The sequence below is a fragment of the Ovis canadensis genome, chromosome 12 (assembly GCF_042477335.2).
Source record: "Ovis canadensis isolate MfBH-ARS-UI-01 breed Bighorn chromosome 12, ARS-UI_OviCan_v2, whole genome shotgun sequence".
Taxonomy (NCBI): domain Eukaryota; kingdom Metazoa; phylum Chordata; class Mammalia; order Artiodactyla; family Bovidae; genus Ovis; species Ovis canadensis.
The window spans coordinates 75,416,003-75,436,726 of record NC_091256.1 but is presented as its reverse complement, the minus strand read 5'-3'; the positions used below and the strand labels follow the sequence as shown (position 1 = coordinate 75,436,726).

The window sequence follows — 20,724 nt, the reverse complement described above, 5'->3', positions numbered from 1 at the left end:
AAAAAAAAAAAAAAAGGAAGAAAAACTAATATCCCTATGCAGAAAGAGCTCAGATAAATTACTGCGGAAAAAATTAGAGTTTGAACAATGGATGGGGAAAATAAATTATTAAACTGATTGTATAAAATACAAATATCTAATAAAGAATGAAAGAAGTTCAACATCAGTAGTAACTAGACATTAAATTATTCTCCATCTATGAAGTATGTTATCAATTAATCATTCATTTGCCTTTACTGAAATACTTAATGCTGTTGAGTGTATGTCAAGATAGACACTTGCATACACTGTTGATGGAAATTTAAAAACATAAATGATAACTTTCTGGGAAAACAAAAGTGATTATCAATAGTGTTAAAAACTCTACTCATCAGTAATTTATCCTGAATGAGAGGGTAAGGAAAAATGCTTTGACTTTTTATAATTTTCAAATCTCTTGGCATTGGTATGCATTTTTTATAATGGAAAAGCCAAAAAAAAGTATCTATTTAATATATCCATCTCCTCATTTAGACTGGATAGTCCTTTGAAAGTTAAAAGATGGTCTCTCTTCCCCCTAATCCTCGGTGTCTAGTATTGTGTCTTAAAAAGAACAGATTTTTAACAGTTACTTGCAGAATGAATTAACCTTTAACATCTGCCCTAAGGATTAGTCAAGTCAAACCACAACCCCTCTCTCCAGAAATACCAACTTTTGCTAAAAGCTGGAAGCAATTAAAAAATGAAGTGTGAGAACAAGAACCATACTTGAGTTCTTTCAACGATGAACAGTGATGAATTTTTTAGTCTAAGTAAACCTATAAGATGGCAGCTATTTGATATCTTTCAACAGTCTTTTCTAAACAGCAAAACCGCAGTGGTCAAGCAGCAGCAGAGAGAAGGTTCTGTGAATTTCTTTGGTACAAGCTCCTCAAAATCTTGCCTTGTCATTGTAAGAGGAGAATTTATACACATTTTATTAAATTATGAATGCTATTATAAGTGAATGGGATGAAGTTTTCAAAGGAATTCTGCTTAAATAAAATTCATTGTCCAAAAAGAATTATTTGTCTGTCCAAGAAAGAATCATTCTACCTCACGTGATTTAGAAGTCATATCGAGATATAACTAAGGGCAGGGAAAGTTTCTGAGAACAATAAATATCAGCTTATTATTCAAACTGAGGAAAGGCTACTCTATCTCTTAGGTAGCTTAACAGCATTTGACGCTCCAGATATATTCTACTATATACTTAATACTAGAGAAACTCATTTGAGATCACAGAGTTTGACTTTCTTACCTGGCACAACATGGCTGCTAAACTTTCTTAGTGACCATACCCATACATTCACATTTGCTCTAATGAAGCCAAGTCAGTTCACTTGTAACTGTACTTCTGCAGCTTCACTAAGGCATTGCTCTCATGCCCTTTTCCTATTCATACAATTATACCTCTAACCTTTAAGGTGAACCATCACCTTTTAAAGAGCAGAGTCTTTACTGTTTTAAAAGTCTTATGGTAAATAATTCTGGACATTTTTTCAATTTGAGATTACAGATGATCAACCCCTAGATGCACCATACTATGGGTATGTAAAGTACCTATACAAATAAGATGTGCACAAAGGGAATGTTCACCACTGATTTTTAGGAAAACTGGTATGCAGTGCCAAACTCACCTGAGTATAGAAGCCACTAGCTGCCTCTAGGAACAGAGAAAGGTTTGCCTGAACTTCACTCCGATTCGGGTTTGCTCGATTCTTTGCCTGGCCTTGTAGTGTTGTGATCTGATTCTTAAAGGCATGATTCCAGCTGAAAACAAAATGTAATTCTATTTGGTATAGCAGTGACTCACTGGGCAGACACTGGTCCCCCTGAGAACAAGAAAGAACTGTTTGTTATAATTATAACACACTAGACAGTAAACCTGCATTATCACTTAAATAACTTTATGCTCCCCTTTGAACAAGACTAGACAAGCAGTAGAACACAACTGACCTTAGTAAACACTTACCAAATGTTCGAATAATCAGTGGCTTCAGTTATTAATCTTTTAGGGTTACTAGAGTTAGAACCTACTTAGGAATCCTGGTACAAACTTAGAACTACAGTGGTAAGACCAAAGTAAAAGTAAGCTATTAACAAGTTTTCATACATTTTATCATTGCACCAAAAAATGTCTTCTATCAAGTGGCATGCCTGGGGGGATGGGGGATGGTGGCGGTGGTTTCCTTATAAATATTAAGCCATATTTCTTATTTCTCTAAAACTTATTTCCCACAGCACTTGGTTCTATTTCTATTTAATAGTTTTGTTTCTCTTGGGGTTAATATTTTTGCAAGAGCTTGAAATATAAACTTATTTTTGACATTTCAGTTTTGGCTATTCAAACTAAGAAACAACACAGTGCTGAAATATGGCATACCAAAATCCTGTTATAAAATGCCTTTCATTCATTAATCAAGTTGTACAGAGAGTCATTTTAAATTTAGTTATGGTGAAGTACAGTTGCTCCCTAATTTGGAAATCACAGGGGGGAAAGAAAGAAACGAACAAAAAAACAAACTAAGAAGGAAGGAAGATATACTGGCTTCATTAAAGGATGCAAATACAGATAAAGGGTTTACAACCTACCTGGAAAGTACCTAATTCTTTATCAACGGCAGCTTTTGAGACTCTTTTGAAGCACTGGGGTTTTTAATGATTTCTGAGGGCAATCACTCCCTCAGCAATTTTGATGCCATCTTATCCATGACTCTAATATCAAAAATACGTGTTTGAGTGGTTGTGATTAAATTCTATTACTAGGTCTTCTAACAATATAAAGGTCAGGTGTACAAAAATCAGGAAAATTAGATTAGGAAAAACTAATTTTCACCACAACTTAGGTAAACAGAATATTCTTGATTTTTAATTTTCCACCAGGCTAATGTCCTTGTTTCAATTTATAAAGCAAGGCCTTCCATGAAAGGAATTTATTTACTCACTTGGGAATCTGGTTATCTGCCATTTCACAGCTCATAGAAAGAATGAGTGGAATCGCCCAAATACGTAAAATTTTTCTTAGTCTTGTTGGGGAGCGGAGGAAGGAAATATCTATTTATTTGATTAAAAGGAAGAACTTTCCTTACAATGTATTTTCCTTTGGGAGAGATTTATAGAATTGCATTTATCAAAGAAAGTCTGCTCTGAACACTTCCTTTTCTAAATCATAGCTCAAATACAGGACTGAATACAATACAGAGAATTCAAACACTATTTCTTAGCACTTGAAATATATACAGACTTGTTTTTATGATATGCCCTAAACACCTTAATAAAACTCAACTCTGAACATTTCTCCTCTTTACACCAAAGGTCAGTTTGTTCAAAACATCACAAATATTAGAATGTCTTTTTTTTTTCCCATTGAGGTAGCTTACTCTGAAATAGGTTAAAAAGAAACAACCAAATTGTTCTCTTCTAAAGTCTCGGTGAGATTCTTGATCTTACAGGGACATCCCAAATGGTAATACTTACAGATCCTGTTCTACTTTCTTGTCTAAAGCGTATTCCAAATCAGTAACAAGCATTTTCTGGTACAGGTCCTGCAGAGCCTGCCTGGATGTCCAGACTTCGGCTGGACCCAGCTTAGAATCTGAGTAACAAAACAAAACCAGCAGGTAGAGAAACAGATAGTTAAGGCCATCCCGCCACACCAACAGTTCCTTCACTCTCCATTCACCAAAGCAAAAACCCGCTTTAGATACACATCACAGACTGCTCCAAAAGTTTTATACGACTACATTTCAGATGAAACGTTCACCTTTGGGCTAATGATTGACTCTTTCAAAATACTTCTGTATTTGTCTTTTAGTTTTGAAATAACACCATGAAATGAAAAAGGCTTAAAAATAAGAGAGAGAATGATTCACCCTTTGATTTTGGTATGGATATCTATGTATTTACACCACAGGAAGTCATATGCCTCATAAGAGTCACCCCATTTGAAACGGTGGACTGCCAAGTTGATCTGTTTACTCTTACATTAATAACTGTATCTCTTTGTTCAAAGAAGCTTTTCTTCTTCTTTTGAATCATTCTCACAATTGCCCTTACAGAAGCCTCCTGTCAGCTCACAATCCAGCAGTTGTTTGAGCATTCTGCTATTACTCCTACTTTCCTATATATGTCAAGCCAATAAAGTCTTGACAGTGAGTGTTATTTTACCAATCGGTAGGCTGCTTGTCAAGACACTTTTGTGAGCAGTGCATACTTGCTATTTAATGTAAACGAGCAGACAAGTGATTAAACTGCTCAAGAGGCCAAATGAGAGACTGGGTGCAAGATGAAATCAGGAAGTCAGGCTATGACTATATGTAATACCAAACTGGGGCTGTATTGTCTGCCAGAGTCCTACAAGGCACATTAGCCTTTCCTATTACTAGGCTTATAAGTGCAACAACTGAGTGAGCTGCCTCAATAGAAGAACTTAATAATGGACTTTTCAATTATATATTTCTGACTGCTAGTTAGCCTGTCTGGTTGCATTTCAAGGTTTTGCAACGGCATAGTCTTCACTCCTCTTTAGGATTGCTATTAGTATCTACAGGCACCATAATCTTATTCTGCACACAGAATCTCCCAGATATTAGAGTTAATCCTCACGAGAGTCTGCTAGAAACTAAAATATAGGGTCTATTTTTTGGTATCAGGTTCTTGGCCCCTTATTAAGCTTTTAATGACTAAATAAATACATTTATAGATTTATTCAACCCCGCTTCAACTCATCGGCTGCAGAGAAAGGATTTTAAGGTATCATTAACTCTGACCCATCGGAGAGACTAGCATTTGAATGAGCAGACTTAATATCTTAGGGACAAGTCACCTTCTGGGAACAACAGATGTACCCTACAAAAGTCAAACCCTAAGGCCTTCTTACTGAGAGTGTTCAAGAGTTAAGAAAATGTAAAAGGTATATAGACTGCCTGAGATTGCTCCATATACAACTGTTATCACACAATGCAGATTACAATGCCAACACAAAGAGGCTTAATAGAGCAGAGCAGAGTGCAGAGCTGACCCCGGGAGCCATAGTATGGAGGACAATGACAGCTATGTTAATAACAGGAAGAACTGTAAACTAAGAAAAAGTGATTTGGGCTTTTTTTCCCCTTGAACAAGGTGACAGTGAGATTACTCAAAATTCTTAGAATATTAGCCTGCAACTCTAGAAATTGAGAAAAACACATCCAAATAGCCCATTTCCTCTTGGTTGTAAATTTTAGCAGGTATGCGGTTTACAACAAGTTTAACTGTCTTTGTGAGTGTCACTGCAGAACTAAAATCTTCAAAAATTAGAAAGAGATCCACTAGCACCTACATTTTTTAAAACATTTCAGCATAGTTACACAGAAAGCATGTTGCTATCATGCTGTAAAGAGAACATTTTGACCACTACATAGCTGCTGCCATGTACTTCCTAATTTTGAGTTCAAGTCATCTGCTCCTTTTACTGGCTAAGTCTAATTATTGTTTCAAAAACACCTTGGCTATTATTGAAAACAAAAAGGTGAGAGAGAAAAGAAAAGTGGCAAGGTAGCTCAACTTCAAGGACTTTCAATTTGCAAGAGTTTTCCTGAAAATATTTTTCTCTGAAGGCTTATTTACTATTTAGGTTTGGGGAATTATAAACAGGAAGACATAAACCTAATGCTGGTACTTGTGTTTATATGGTAGATGAATTATTTTTTCTGTATCTCTTAAATCGCTAATATAGTATGTCAAAGTTAAATTATTATATGCATTAAACTAGGCAATATTCAAGTCAATGTAGCACAGATTATAAAAAATTTTGATGAGCTATCTAAGTAAAAATTCAAACTATAAAAACAATAAATACTGAAAAAAACCTTTTGTCAACCAGGACGATACTACAAGTAGTATAATAAGATGACACACTTCTCTTAATTTAATGGTATAAAATAAGGTGTGAAAAACAAATGAGTCAGACAGTACCTGTCATGTCAGCCTTCAGGACTTCTGCCTGCCTGAAAAAGGGAAAAAGAATATCAATTAGAAACAAACTAGGCCTACCCAACGTAAGTAACACTAAAAGTTAAGTAAAATCATATGACAATAAGAATGCAAATTAAAAAAAAGAATGTATAGCAGCTCTATTTGTGGTACTGCGAACAGTGACCCTGCTTTAACATCCAGAATAGTAAGATCTTAGCAAACTGATGTCACTGCTTAGACGTTCACAGGGTCATCATGAACTCTTCTACCAGGTAGAGTTCACTTTCTTACTGTTACTCCCAAATCTGATACATTTAAAGAAAACATTTAAGTGACATTTATTAAATTAAAATTTTTCTGTCAATGAGGCCAGAAAATTCTGTGTTTCTCAATTCACTAGCCACTATAACTATTTTAAATCTCCATCCTCCTCAAGCTGATTTCTGCCCTCTTCCTCAGTCTCAACTCTTTTCAGCAAAGGACAGTTCCATTCCTCAGGAAAACAACGCCCTTACTAAAGGCTTACTACATTCACAGAACCCTCTTCTTTCTTACTCTTGTTAAAACACTAGAGGAAGTGTATATCTTGTTTAAGACCAGTAATTCCACTTAGGTATGCTCTTTCTAGCCTTTGTAAAAACTTCTGATCCTTTAATTACCACCTCCCCTCTTTCAATAATTTAAAAACTTCCCTCTCTATTGGATGCTTCTCACAGAGTATTTAAACACGCCCTACACTTTCACAGACTTTAAAATCTTCTATCTTATATTTTCGTCTAACTGCTGCTTCTTTTCTCTCTTCCCAAATTCTTCAAGAATTGACTGTATTCAAGAAATGAACTCATGATCAACCTCCACCCTCATCTCTGGTTTTTCTTTCTAGAGTTTTGTACATTACTAAATGTATCACTGCTTCCCAGCTGTGAAAAGCAGACACCGGGAAGTCATCCATGACAACATTCTCTCAAATCCCTGATAATCTATCAATGCCAAAGAATTTTACCTACTAAATACATCTTGAATCTGTAATTCTCCCTTTAGTTCTTTTTCAGTCACTATCATTCAAGGTATGACCATCCATTGCCTGGACTATTGCAAAGCCACCAAACCTTTTTCTCCACTTCACTCCTGTCTCCTTTCATTCTGCTTGCTCTACTGCTATCAGAGGGATCTTTAAAACATGCAAATCTGACCTCATCAACTGCCCTCTTAAAACCTTTTAATGACATCCCACTGCTTTTAGGGTGAAAATCAAGATCTTCAGTAAAGTGGACTTCAAAGCCCTCTGCACTCTGAAGAGAGCCTCTGTACTCTACTTCTATCATCATTCTGTTCTCCCCTTGACCCTTTTGCTCCAGTCCCTGGACTTCTTTCTAGATTCTCCAATGTGTTTGGCTCCCTTCACACTCAAAGCCTTTGTAAAGAAGAGTCCCTTTGCTAGAAATACCTCTTCCCCACTTTGTCTACTTAATGACTCATCCTTTGTCTCAGCAGACATTACTTCCTGAGGAAGCTTTACTAAAACCCTACGTGTGTGTGTGTGTGTGTGTGTGTGTGTGTGTCTTAGTCACTCAGTTGTGTCTGACTCTTTGTGACCTCATAGAATGGAGCCTGCCAGGCTCCTCTGTCCAAGAAATTCCCCAGGCAAGAATACTGGAGTGGGTTGTCATTCCCTTCTCCAGAGGATCTTACCAAACTAGGGACTGAACCCAGGCCTCCTGCATTGCAGGCAGATTCTTTATCACCTGAGCCACCAGGGAAGCCCTTGAACCCTACATACATGAAACATATTCTTGTTTTATATTCTCAAAGCACTTGTATTTTTTCTTCATAGTACATATCACAGATTTTAATGCTCACCATCACAACTCCTATGCCTACACAGTAGGCATTCAACAAATATTTTTTAAGTGAAGAAAGGAAAAAGGCTAAATTACAGTATATAATATAAAAAGGTAAGAATATAAAGTTAAGAGATCTCCATTTTTAAAAACAAAATCTGACATAAAAGTTAGAGAACAGAGACTCTAAAATTTTTACTGTAAATGTTTATTATTTAATATCAATTGTGAATTTTAGTTTCATCAAAATATAACATGAATCTTTTTTCTTAGCTTTAAAAAATTTTTTAAATATTTTTTAAAAATTAAGCTTTCAAATATAACAAGCATAATAGGATGTTATAAAAACCACAAGCCATATGAGAACTATCACTATAAATGAACAATATCAAATACACAGCTATGAAGTGAACTGAAGTCGCTCGGTTGTGTCTGACTCTTGTGACCCCATGGACTGTAGCCCACCAGGCTCCTCCGTCCATGGGATTCTCCAGGCAAGAATACTGGAGTGGGTTGCCATTTCCTTCTCCAGGGAATCTTCCTGACCCAGGGATAGAGCCCAGGTCTCCCGCATTGCAGGCAGATGCTTTAACCTCTGAGCCACCAGGGAATCCCAATACACAGCTATACTTAATCCTAAAAAATAACATCACATCAAATTCCATTATCCATTCAGCCTAGTTTTACTGTTTGCTTTGAGTGCTAAACTTTTGCCATTTTTAAAAAAAAAAAAACAACCAAAACTTCACAAAATAGTTGATTTATGTCCTTAAAATCTAAGATCATATTTAGAAATGCCTCACCTCTTAACCTACCAGTGTCACAACCTCCTCTCCTGCCCTCACCCGAACCTAACTAGAGTACTAACTTAGGAACTTTATACTTAGACAACCAGCCATACTTATGCATCTTCATTGGATTCAGTAACCTTTCATTCTGAGTAGCCAAGTTACTAAGGGTATTATTTTACAATGTATCCATATCTTGGAGATCCAACCAGTCCATCCTAAAGGAGATCAGTCCTGGGTGTTCATTGGTAGGACTGATTTTTGAAGCTGAAACTCCAATACTTTGGCCACCTGATGAGAAGAGCTGACTCATTTGAAAAGACCCTGATGCTGGGAAAGATTGAGGGCAGAAGGAGAAGGGGACGACAGAGGATGAGGTTGGATGGCATCACCAACTCAATGGACATGGGTTTGGGTGGCCTCTGGGAGTTGGTGATGGACAGGGAGGCCTGGCGTGCTGTGGTTCATGGGGTCGCAAAGAGTCGGACACGACTGAGCGACTAAACAGAACTGAATCCATATCTTACCTAAAAACACATACTCTAGTATATACAAGATACACTGAGAATCATGTATTTATAGATTGTTTTCTCATTCCAAACAAGATTTGCTCGTAAAGATGAACAAATACCATTTTGGTGATGCTAAAGCAGAGACATTCTTTGCCGACTAAGGTCTGTCTAGTCAAGGCTATGGTTTTTCCTGTGGTCATGTATGGATGTGAGAGTTGGACTGTGAAGAAGGCTGAGCGCTGAAGAATTGATGCCTTTGAATTGAGGTGTTGGAGAACTCTTGAGAGTCCCTTGGACTGCAAGGAGATCCAACCAGTCCATTCTGAAGGAGATCAGCCCTGAGATTTCTTTGGAAGGAATGATGCTAAAGCTGAAACTCTAGTACTTTGGCCACCTCATGCGAAGAGTGACTCATTGGAAAAGACTCTGATGCTGGGAGGGACTGGGGGCAGCAGGAGAAGGGGACGACAGAGGATGAGATGGCTGGATGGCATCACGGACTCAATGGACGTGAGTCTGGGTGAACTCCAGGAGTTGGTGATGGAGAGGGAGGCCTGGCGTGCTGCGATTCATGGGGTCGCAAAGAGTCGGACACGACTGAGCGACTGAACTGAACTGAAGATCTGCCTAAAGTGAAGTGAAGTGAAGTGAAGTTGCTCAGTCGTGTCCGACTCTTTGCGACCCCATGGACTGTAGCCTACCAGGCTCCTCCATTCATGGGATTTTCCAGGCAAGAGTACTGGAGTGGGTTGCCATTTCCTTCTCCAGAGGATCTTCCCGACCCAGGGATCAAACCCAGGTCTCCTCACATTGTAGCAGACACTTTACCGTCTGAGCCACAAGGCAAGTCCCAAGATCTGCCTAATGAGGATACCAATTTCCAGTCAAATGAAGATCTGCCTAATGAGCATACCAATTTCCAGTCAAATGAAGATTATATTGAGCATATAACAGGAACTATTTCCAAATAATCTGCTTCTCTGATAGGCCATCAGTAAGAGAAAAACTATAATTCTAACAGATTCTGGAACAGGCCTCCACTGATAAAGATCAAAATTTTTATATACTATTTTTATATAACCTGTCCAGGAAATATAAAACTAAAAATCTAAACACAAACAAAACTGCAAAAATGTCATAAAAACTATCTGACATGAATGTCGAAGCATTTTGAAATTTCAAGAGTTTTGATGCCTCAAGAACGACTAGGGAAGAGATGCTCACCTCTGAGCACAGTTCTCTCCTAGGTTCTGAAAGAGACATGCGTTAATGACTAAAATAACTCTGCTAAACTGAAATGGTAAAGAAGAGTTAAACAGAAAATAAAACCGTGGGAGATAGCCACTATCATTCCCATCCCATAAACAAGGAAATTGAAACTGTGAAATGTGGAAATAGTCTGTCCATTATCACAAAGCAACTAGGTACAATTAAGTACAAACTTAGTTCTTTCTAACTCTGAAGTTCAAATTATTTTTATTTCAAGTTGGAATTAAAAATTCTATGACCTAAAAAGCTAACACAGACTTACCTAGGTTCAGTTTCGTGCTCTGTTGATTAAATCTTAACATTTAAGTCAACTAGTCTAAACTGAAGATCAGTTCACAAAAAATAAAAAATCAAAACAAAGATCAGTTCATATTAGGAAATAAATACCTGAGATTTCTACCAGAAAGACCACAAGAAGTAAAATTCATATTCTCATGCAGTGGTCAGACTGTGGGTAAAATTTCCTCCTTCACAATGGATCAATGTTTGTAAATACATTTTATTGGAACAGGCTTGCCTATTCATTTACGTATCATCTATGGCTGCTTTCTGCTACAAGAGCAGAGGTGAGTAGTTGAGATAAAGACTACATGTCTCATCAAGCCTAAAACAGTTACTATCCCTTCACAGAAAAGGTTTGGCTCCCCTGCTCCAGGGAGTAAGTATTTGATCAAAAACAAGAAGTCGATATGTATAAATCCCCAAACAAACAGTTTTCCCATATGAGGAGTCATCAATAATAGTCTCCTCAGAATAAAGATTTTTATTTGTTGACATCATAATGTCACAGAGAAGACTGTTTAAAAATAAGTTTTTTTCGATGGTGTACAATATATAAGAAATCAACAGATATGTGATCTTAAATCAACTGCTTTCACAAACATTAGCACAAAATTGTCTACTTATTTTACTTTTTTTATAAACAGAAAATACTATACCTCAACGACCTGTTGGTTTTGTTAAAGATCAATATTATTAAAGATTAATACTACAATGCTTATATAAAGAGATACTAATTTTCAAAAGTTTCCTCTTGGCTTCTAGAAGGTGTGGCCACATGAATTCTTTTTTATTCTTACTTTAAGCTGAAGGAATTAATAAAAAAGAATGAAGAATCTGAGAATTAAAATCATCATGCCTTCAGTAATAAAACAGCACTATTTAAAATATAAAGCTTTCAAAATACTAAATATATTGTCTGTTTGTAAATAATAAAAATTAAGCACTTCTATCAAACAAGAAAAAAGAAAAAGCCATTTAAAGGCTAAACAAAATCTGAAACATTCAGTGATAACCAAATATGTTTAAAGCCAACCATCTGAAACAATATTCTTGGAGACCATGGGTGAGAATCAATATCTATAAATACATTTAACACATTCTAATGCACTGCTGCTGCTGCTAAGTCACTTCAGTCGTGTCTGACTCTGTGCGACCTCATAGACGGCAGCCCACCAGGCTCTGTTGTCCCCAGATTCTCCAGGCAAGAACACTGGAGTTGGTTGCCATTTCCTTCTCCAATGCATGAAAGTGAAAAGTGAAAGTGAAGTCGCTCAGTCGTGTCTAACTCTTAGCGACCCCATGGACTGCAGCCTACCAGGCTCCTCCGTCCATGGGATTCTCCAGGCAAGAGTACTGGAGTGGGGCGCCACTGCCTTCCCCTCTAATGCACTAGGTACACTAAAATAGCTAACACTATATTTAGCACTTATTATTGCCACATTGTTCTAAAGTAAGGGTTTGCCATAAAGTAATCATTTAACCCTCACTATGTACTATTACTGCTCCCACTTTATAGCTGAAGAAACCTAAGGATATAGAGGTTAAGTAACATGCCCAAGGTCATCAAGTTAGCAAGTAGTAGAGGCAGCAATTCAACACACTGATTCCAGAGGCTAACTCCTAACCACTGCATCACAGTTCTTCTCTTATACAAGATTGTAAGGGGGGCGGGGGGTGGGGAAGGGGGGAAAGGAATGTTTGATAATAAAAGCCTAGAGAACTGGGGCTTTCAAAAATTAAACATTTTACAGTAGTTTTTTTAATAATGTCACTAGAGGAGAAAACTAGTTAATGGTAATTTTCTTTAACAAATAGCTTGATTATACATACCACTGATACAACAATGCAAGGTAACGAATACAGAATAATCTCTCAAGATCACACATTATATTCATGGCTTAAAAATATACAAGATATTTCCAAGTTAGGGGTAAATACAGTGGAAGATTCCTTTCACCTGGACAAAGCCCCTTCCATCTCTGAGAAGAACATAGGAATATATAAGCCAATGTCCTCTAAACTCACAGTTGAGGAGAGGTGAATTAGTCTCTTGTTTTGGGAGGCAACACTAATTTTTTTTTTTTTGAAATTTAATAAAAGCCATAGCACGTCTTATTTCAAGATAATTTACTTATTTCCATAAAGTACTAAGGAGTATTCAGGATACGAGTAGCCATCAGTTATGACCATAAACATAATAACCTGATGATAATTATTTGTGTTAAATAACAGGTCAGAGAGTAGACACTAGAAGGCAAGTATGTGCTTACAAATTCAGATGCACACACACACACACATTCCTGAGACCTTTAAGGTAACACCAAGTCTCACGGACATTCCTGAGATCTTTAAGGTAACACCAAGTCTCACGGTATTCAGTTCAGTTTAGTTGCTGAGTCGCGTCTGACTCTTTGTGACCCCATGAACTGCAGCACACCAGGCCTCCCTGTCCATCACCAACTCCCGGAGTTTACCCAAACTCATGTCCATCGAGTCGGTGATGCCATCCAGCCATCTCATCCTGTCATCCCCTTCTCCTGCCCCCAATCCCTCCCAGCATCAGGGTCTTTTCCAATGAGTCAACTCTTCGCATGAGGTGGCCAAAGTACTGGAGTTTCAGCTTTAGCATCAGAAAAAAATAAATCGTGCTGCTCTACTGTTGGATCTCACATAGAAAAATAAGACCTAAGGAAATGCTGCTCCTAAAGGAGCTTCTCAGTAAGAGATAATAAAACTACTAACTTGCTTTCTCTCTCTGTGGCACTTCACTGTCTGGCACAAGCTTTCAAATCTCCTGACACTCCACTGCTCTGTATTACAACATTCACTCAATAATCTGTACTATTTGAACATGTGTACCTAGTTTTATAAAGGCTCAATTCTGGTCTAGGAATCTCAAAGCATGAGAAGGAATTACTCTTCCAGGCAGAGAAAATATCACAAAAGAAAAACAAAGCTAAGCCAGTGAAGGAGGTAGACTGACGCATCAAATGCAGGGCAGGAAGCTACAGATGAGCCGGAGAATCACAGCAGACTGCAGACTGTGAGGCCGTGGATGACATGTTAAGGAGCTCAGGTTCTGTCTTTTAACTACTAGGAAATCTATGCTGGGTTTTAAGCAGGGGTACAGCATTGTCAGAATTGCCTTTTTAAATGATTACAAGAAGATGCATGGAAGATGGGTTTAAAAGGGCAAGACTGGAGGTAAGGAAGTGAAGGAAATGAATGGATGGAAATGAAGTGGAAGCATGAACGGATGGAAATGCCTAGATTCAAAAATATTTGGAAGTAAAATCAGCAGAAAATAAAGCAGAGGAAACCATCTAAAATCATTCCCAAATTCTTGCCTTGCACATCTGGGTATCTGACTAAGTGGCGGTGAGCAAGCAGACACTTAAGAAGAGATGAGTGTCATGCACAGGGGAGACATTAAGACTACGGACACAATGCTGGAGTGATCAGCACACAGATGGCAGCTAAAACCATGGGAGTAGCTGTAATTGCCCAGAAAGGCAGAAGGGTGGAGCGAGTTCCCTATCTTCATTCTTAACAGGCAGATAAAAGAATGAAGAACACCAAGAAGAAACTCACAGGCACAGGAGGGCAAAAGAAGAGGATAAACAAAGGGTAGTCAACAATATCACAGGCAGTAGATAAGTACTCTAAGGACTGGAGGGTGTGCTGGATTTAGTGCAGTAAGGGTTAATAACTGCCTTGTCAGAGAAAGAAACAATGTCAAACTGTAGGGAGAATGAGGAACAAGTAAGAGGGAGAAGTTTCAGTCAACTCTTAAGACACTGGGCTGTGAAGAGAAATAAAAGGGGGCCACGGGTAAAAGTTTCTTTTTTTCCAATGGGAGAGACTTGAGCATGTTTAGAATGAAGAAAAGAAGCTAGCGGAAATGAATAGGTTGAAGATACAGGAAAGAACAAGAGTGATACAGCATGCTTCTGGAAAAGATGGAAAGACATGAGAATATGAAAAAGACAGGACGCAAGACTAGCTTTCAAAAGAGGATGAAATTGAAGGAAAGTAGCATTAGAAAGAATTGTGCTAGGAAAATTTGGGAGTGGGGCAGGGTGGAAAGATGTCCAGAGAATTCACTGCTACACCGCCTCAAGTTTGGAGATAAAGCAGGAGATCAGACCAGTGTCTAAAAGTAAGAGGGAGATTAACTGAGGAGAATGGTGAACCTATGGCATAATAACAAAACGAACAGGCAAAAGAGCTGAGAAAAAGTGATGAGTATAGTACAGATCACACACGACGAAAAAACGTGAAAAGATAGTGTTCAGGACTATATCCCCAGCACTCTGAATAATGCCTGGTATGTCACAGCTGTTCACTACAATTTTGTTGAATTAATGAATGGTAAAATGTGTATCATCCTAAGGCAATTTTATGTAACACAAAATGATACATAGGAAAAAAGACTTAGGTCTGAATCTGGGTTTATAGTAATAGTGCTACCTTGGAGTTTCAAGAAACCTCATCTTCCTCATCTATAAAACAAGGATACAAGCTCCCTTTCAGAGTTGCCACCAGGAATAAACAAAACAGGTAAGTTTCATACAGGAACATAGGTGATAACTCCAAGTTGTTGTTGTTGAGTCACTAAGTCATGTCTGACTCTTTGGCTATGGACTGCAGCACGCCAGGCTTCCCTGTCCTTCACTATCGCCTGGAGTTTGCTCAAATTCATGTCCATTGAGACAACTCCAAGAGAGACGGTTAACCTGTGACATGAATACTTCAGTGACCACCAAATTACTTTTGAGTCACTGACATAGGATCCTTTCTGAAGCAACATACTAGGTTCAAGACGGCAACGTTCCAAGGTGGAGGTAAAAAATCCTGGGTCATCTATCACCACGTAATGCTAAGTAACAAGAGAACCTGAATGTTGTAATGACCACATTCTAGTATGCACAGAAAATAAAAACAAGAGATTAATATGCAAAAATTGCAAAGGACTTACATTATTGTATTTTTTGTTTCTCCTCAAACATCAGTTTTGATTATCTAAAACTTAAAGAAATACAGTTTAAAGTTGGATCCGCAAACACACTTTTCTCCTCTCTAAACATTAGCTTTGAGCACACAGCTTAGGCAAACAGTTAAAAGCCTGACACGACAGCACATCGAGCAAAGCATGAATTACAGAACGCCATCGAAGCTCATCTCCTAAGAAGTAAGCAGTGGCTTACATAATAGTACAGGTGACCATTTACTATTTGCAGGTGCAGTTTATGTGCGACAATATACTATTAAACCTTTAATTCTCACAAGAAATCTATCAGGTAAGTAACAGTACTATTCCCATTTTTCTGATGAGGAAAAAGTTAAATAACCTGCCCCAAATCACACGACTGGAAAGTGGCAGTTTGGTTCCACCCTGCAGTCTGGTTTTAGAGCTCATAAGCATTACACAACAAAGCAAGGCTTCTGGAATGGCCTGGCTCTAGTTGCCTCTGTCATGGTATCAACTTGTAGGGACAATCAGTACTTCACATTTAAAAGTCTCATCTCTGACCCCAAGCACCTTCACACTATCATTTAAACTGATACAAGCCACTGTGAGAAGAGTTACCAGCTCACTGTGTGGTTGGAGAGGACTTCTCTTGCACACCACCATATACCTATTTCTACAGGCATCTTGAAGGCCTGACTGTATGCAGGCTAACATAACAGAAGCAAGAACTGAGGCTCCTTGTATTCAAATGAACTGCTATATACGTAATCCAAAACAGGAATTTTTATTCTAAAGGATAGTCCACCACAAGATAAATCCCCTCTGCTTGCCATAAACATTCAGAGACCACATACACAAACATAAAATTTACATTTACGTTACTAATGTTTAAAATTTTTCTTTGGACTGTAAGATATAAATGCTCATGACAAAGTAAAGACACAAGGTTCTTATTAGGCTGCATAAGTTAAAACAAAAAAATCGTTAGTACTCCCTCCCCCATTCCGGCCAATATCAAATGCTTCCGAAAGCTTCTAATTCTTCTACTAGTGTTCACAGTATGTGAGTACTTTAACATATCTCTAAAAGGAATACAAACATGTAGAAATCCCTTGTAATTTTTATCCTACCTAATATTACTTGATTTCAGATGCTCCTCTGATTTCAAGTTTCCGGTCCTCATCTGGGACTTAAATGAAACGTTTTCTCCCACAATGACTATCTGCAAGAACATCCAATTTCTCATAAGGTAGAATGGTTTAAGACATTCTAGATAGAGGAGAGGAGGAAAATATGAGTTAACCCACAATAACAGAGAACCCTCTTGAAGAAAGTTATATTATTTTCTCTTTAAAATGATCAATGTCAAAGGCAAAAGGAAAGATATCATGGCTTTTTTCCTTTTTATATTTAGTTTCTGAGAGTACACATTTTAAAATTCTGTTTTGTATATATCTAAAATTCTAGTTTGGTATCCAACTGTTATTCTAATCTCCCTGCCTGAAAGCTGAGTGATCTCTAAAGGACAAACAGGTATCAGTTACCCAGAAAGGTTCTTGTGGTACCAAGGTTCAGGAGCAGATGGCTGGTCCAAACTGGACTACGTATGGAAGGAAAACCATGTAAAGCAATTAAACCACAATTATAGAAGGTACAAAAAAGCTTACATTCTGAGACCAGCTAAAAGGTAGGTATTTAGATGTTCAGTCACTCAATGCACAACGTCTGCATGCTAAGTCGCTTTAGTCCTGTCCGACTTTTTGCGACCCTATGGACTTGTGGCCCACCAAGCCCCTCTGTCCATGGGATTCTCCAGGCAAGAATACTGGTTGCCATGCCCTTCTTCAAGGGATCTTCCCAACCCAGGGATTGAACCTGCGTCTCTCAAGTCTCCTGCATTGGCAGATGGGTTCTTTACCACTAGCACCACCTATGAACCACTAATGAATAATAATTTGGTTATTTCTCTGTACTAAACAGTGTTAAGGACCAGGTAGACAATGATGAAAAAAACATTATAGCTCCTACCAGATTTAAATTCTAATGTGGAGACAGCCCAACAGGAAAGAGGAAGCAGTAGAAGGTAGTGGTTAAAGGCTTGGGCTTGGATATCACACTGTACTCAATGGCATGCTGGGAATAACTCAAGCCACTTGCACAATTTCTTTCAGACACCAATTTAACTTAAAGATTTGGGCAAAATAAATTGAGTAGTTATTATTAAATACTGATAACGGCTTACATTTAAAATTATTACGTGGCAGATTCTATACTAAATGCTTTACACACTGATCTCACAGAATGGGAAAATAAAATGTCATAGTTAAGTATCATATTCAGACTGCCTGGGTTCAAACCTCATTCTGCTATTTACTAGCTGTGTAACTTTAGGAAAATTACTTCTCTATGCCTTAATTTTATCAGCAGTAAGAAGGAGATAATAAAAGTACCCACTTCAGTGAGATGTTCTGAGGATTAAATGAGGTAACAGAAGTAAAACCTCTAGGATTGTTCTTGTTATATAAGCCCTCAAAAACTGTTATTATTGTCATTATTGTCATTATAGGTATTATTAATCTTCCCAACAATCCTAAGATGTAATTGCTATTATTATCCTCATTTTAAAATTAGGAAATTGAAGCTAAGAATGCACATTAATTGATTCTAGAATAGAAAACAAAGTTATTCACAATTTTAAACAATAAACATCAAGTATTAAGAGAAATCTCAAACATGCAGGAGGTCTATGCAGACTCTGGCTCCATACTTCCAACACATATATTTAATCACCTGTGACTTTAGTTGTACTTTAGTGGAAAAGACTAGGAGAAAATACCTCATGACAAAACCTAAGTTCACTGGTTCAGCATGTTAAGTCTCATAGCTTCCAACTATATATGTTAGGACCCAATAAAACCAAATTACTTTTAGTTCCCTGCTGTTTTGCCCCACTGCACCTTGATTCATGCTTTCACTCAACCTGAAATGCCTTTCCCCTTCCTTCTTTGTCTGGTTAACCCCTTTTTGTATTTTAAGACTCAGCAACTCCTGTAAGAGGGACTTGGCTTGGCCCAGCATTCCCAGTGAATCTTAACGCCCACTTCTATAACAGCACTCACAGCACTATGATGAAGTTATTCATTCACACATTTCCTGCACTAGAGATTATTTATTCTATTAGATGATGTAGGCCAGGAACGTGGTTTTCAACCCTATTGGATTCAACACTTAAAAAAAAGACATTCTTTGCAACAATGCTTTTATCTTCCTGAAATAAAATACAAGATGATATAAACTATTTATTTAACACATTAAAATGAATAACTAAATGCCTTCTACAAGGAAAAATAAAGAAAATTTTAATAATACCAGTATCACAATAAACAAATGGTCAGGTAAGACCACTCTTTAAGAAATAATGAAGTTATCAATGCTTGTACATAACATGTGGCTTGTGGTATCTCAGTCTCCCAGACCAGAGACTGAAGCCGGGTCGATGGCAGTGGAAGTGCCAAGTCTTAGTCACTGGACCACTAGGAGTTCCTATATATACTTTTAAGAGAAGGTTAACAGAATTCCAAAGACAGGGAAATGAAAGTAAAAATCTGAGTAGACATTAGAATTAAAATGAGTTTCAATGTAAATAACAGCCAATCAAATTTACTGGAAATGCAAAGAGAAAAATAACCTGACATGGGGACAGCATGACAAGACAAAGTATAAAGAGCTGACCTGAAGAAAATAAGGGTGTGACTATATCCCTTAACAGGTAAGCAAGAAACTAATATAATGTTGGAAAAAGAAACAGTAACAGTTCTTTATGTAAAACACCATATAAATTTAGGTTAGGGAAAAGTAAAGTACAACTTCCCAATCTGGAATATAACATGGATATGGACAACTTAATTAACTCAGCCAGCAACAGTCTGATTTAACTATAAAATAATCTGTACATTATTATGGTGTATCTAGAAATTTCTACTTCTGTAGTGTCCGAAATTTAAGAGATATATAAAAAAGTCAAATCTGACTTTTTCACCCAAGAACCATTATTTAACCTGTACTTCCAGACATCAGTTTATCTAGTCAGGTTCCTTTTCTCTTTATTATTTATCTATTTGTCTAAAGAAAGGGGTGATGCATTATAATCAAACAATCTAACAAATCTGATACAAATCATAGAGGGCCTACAGCAGACATGAATCATACCCCTCCTGGCATCTGCACCATTGTGAACTCTCTTCACACAGTGACCTTGGGGTTGGCCGTGTGACTTACTCTGGCCAATACTTCAGAAGTGAGACACAAATGGAAGCTTGACAAGCCCCTGTGCATCTGGGCTTGCCCTTCTGTAATGCCTTCAAAATGTTACGAAGCAGAGGAGACAGACAACTTGGAAAGAGGAGACCCCATTTTCCCACCTATCACAGGCATCCCAGTTGACAGCTCCGACATTTGAGTGAGGCCATCTTGGACTATTCAGGACACTGAGCCACTGGATGACCAGTCATCCAACTTCACCTAGATAGTCTGAGAGAGGGAACACCTTTGGACATTCTGAGCAAAGAAGCTCCATGACCTAACCTCGATTTTAACATGTTCCACTGAGCCACTATGTCAAGAATTTACTGGCTTGAACCAGTAGGCAGCAATGGAGAGAATAAAATGTGACTGGACTTTGACCAACAGGGTTTGCTGAGTGAAATTTTAAACAGAGAGAGAGAGGCAGGAATCAAAAATGATTCATGAGGATTTGTCATTTACTAGCTAAAGATAAAAATAGGGTAAAGAGTTCATTTTGGACAATAATGCTTGGCACATGGTGTTATATAAACCACCTGCTATTGTTTTTTTACGATGATGATAACTTTAAGACATTATACATCCATGTGAATGTATACTAGCAGTTATTAAAGAATCTGACATTTAAAGGAAAGATATGTAACCACAGAAATCCATCTTGGGAGTCATCAGCACAAGGCAAGAAATGACAAGGGAATAATAAAAAGACAATTAATGACCATAGAGAAAGGAGGGAAACTTGTTAAAGTTTTGTGGTGTAGTGGAAGCCAAATGAAGAAAGA

At 37.6% G+C, this 20,724-nt stretch overlaps 1 protein-coding gene across 6 annotated transcripts in view; it reads right to left on the bottom strand.

Annotated features, from left to right (window-relative positions):
• Positions 1-20,724, bottom strand: part of SMG7 (SMG7 nonsense mediated mRNA decay factor) — an 86,229-nt gene that overhangs the window by 36,508 nt on the left and 28,997 nt on the right. For 4 of the 6 annotated variants that reach the window (XM_069546251.1, XM_069546254.1, XM_069546253.1 and 1 more), the window contains exons 2-4: positions 5,977-6,008; positions 3,499-3,616; positions 1,659-1,791 (exon numbers count right to left, since the gene is read on the bottom strand). In XM_069546251.1, coding sequence (XP_069402352.1) covers positions 1,659-1,791; positions 3,499-3,616; positions 5,977-6,008 — 283 coding nt within the window. Of the gene's footprint in view, positions 1-1,658; positions 1,792-3,498; positions 3,617-5,976; positions 6,009-15,646; positions 15,698-20,724 lie in introns of those variants that run through there. The other 2 variants (XM_069546252.1, XM_069546255.1) reach the window with 1 other exon arrangement.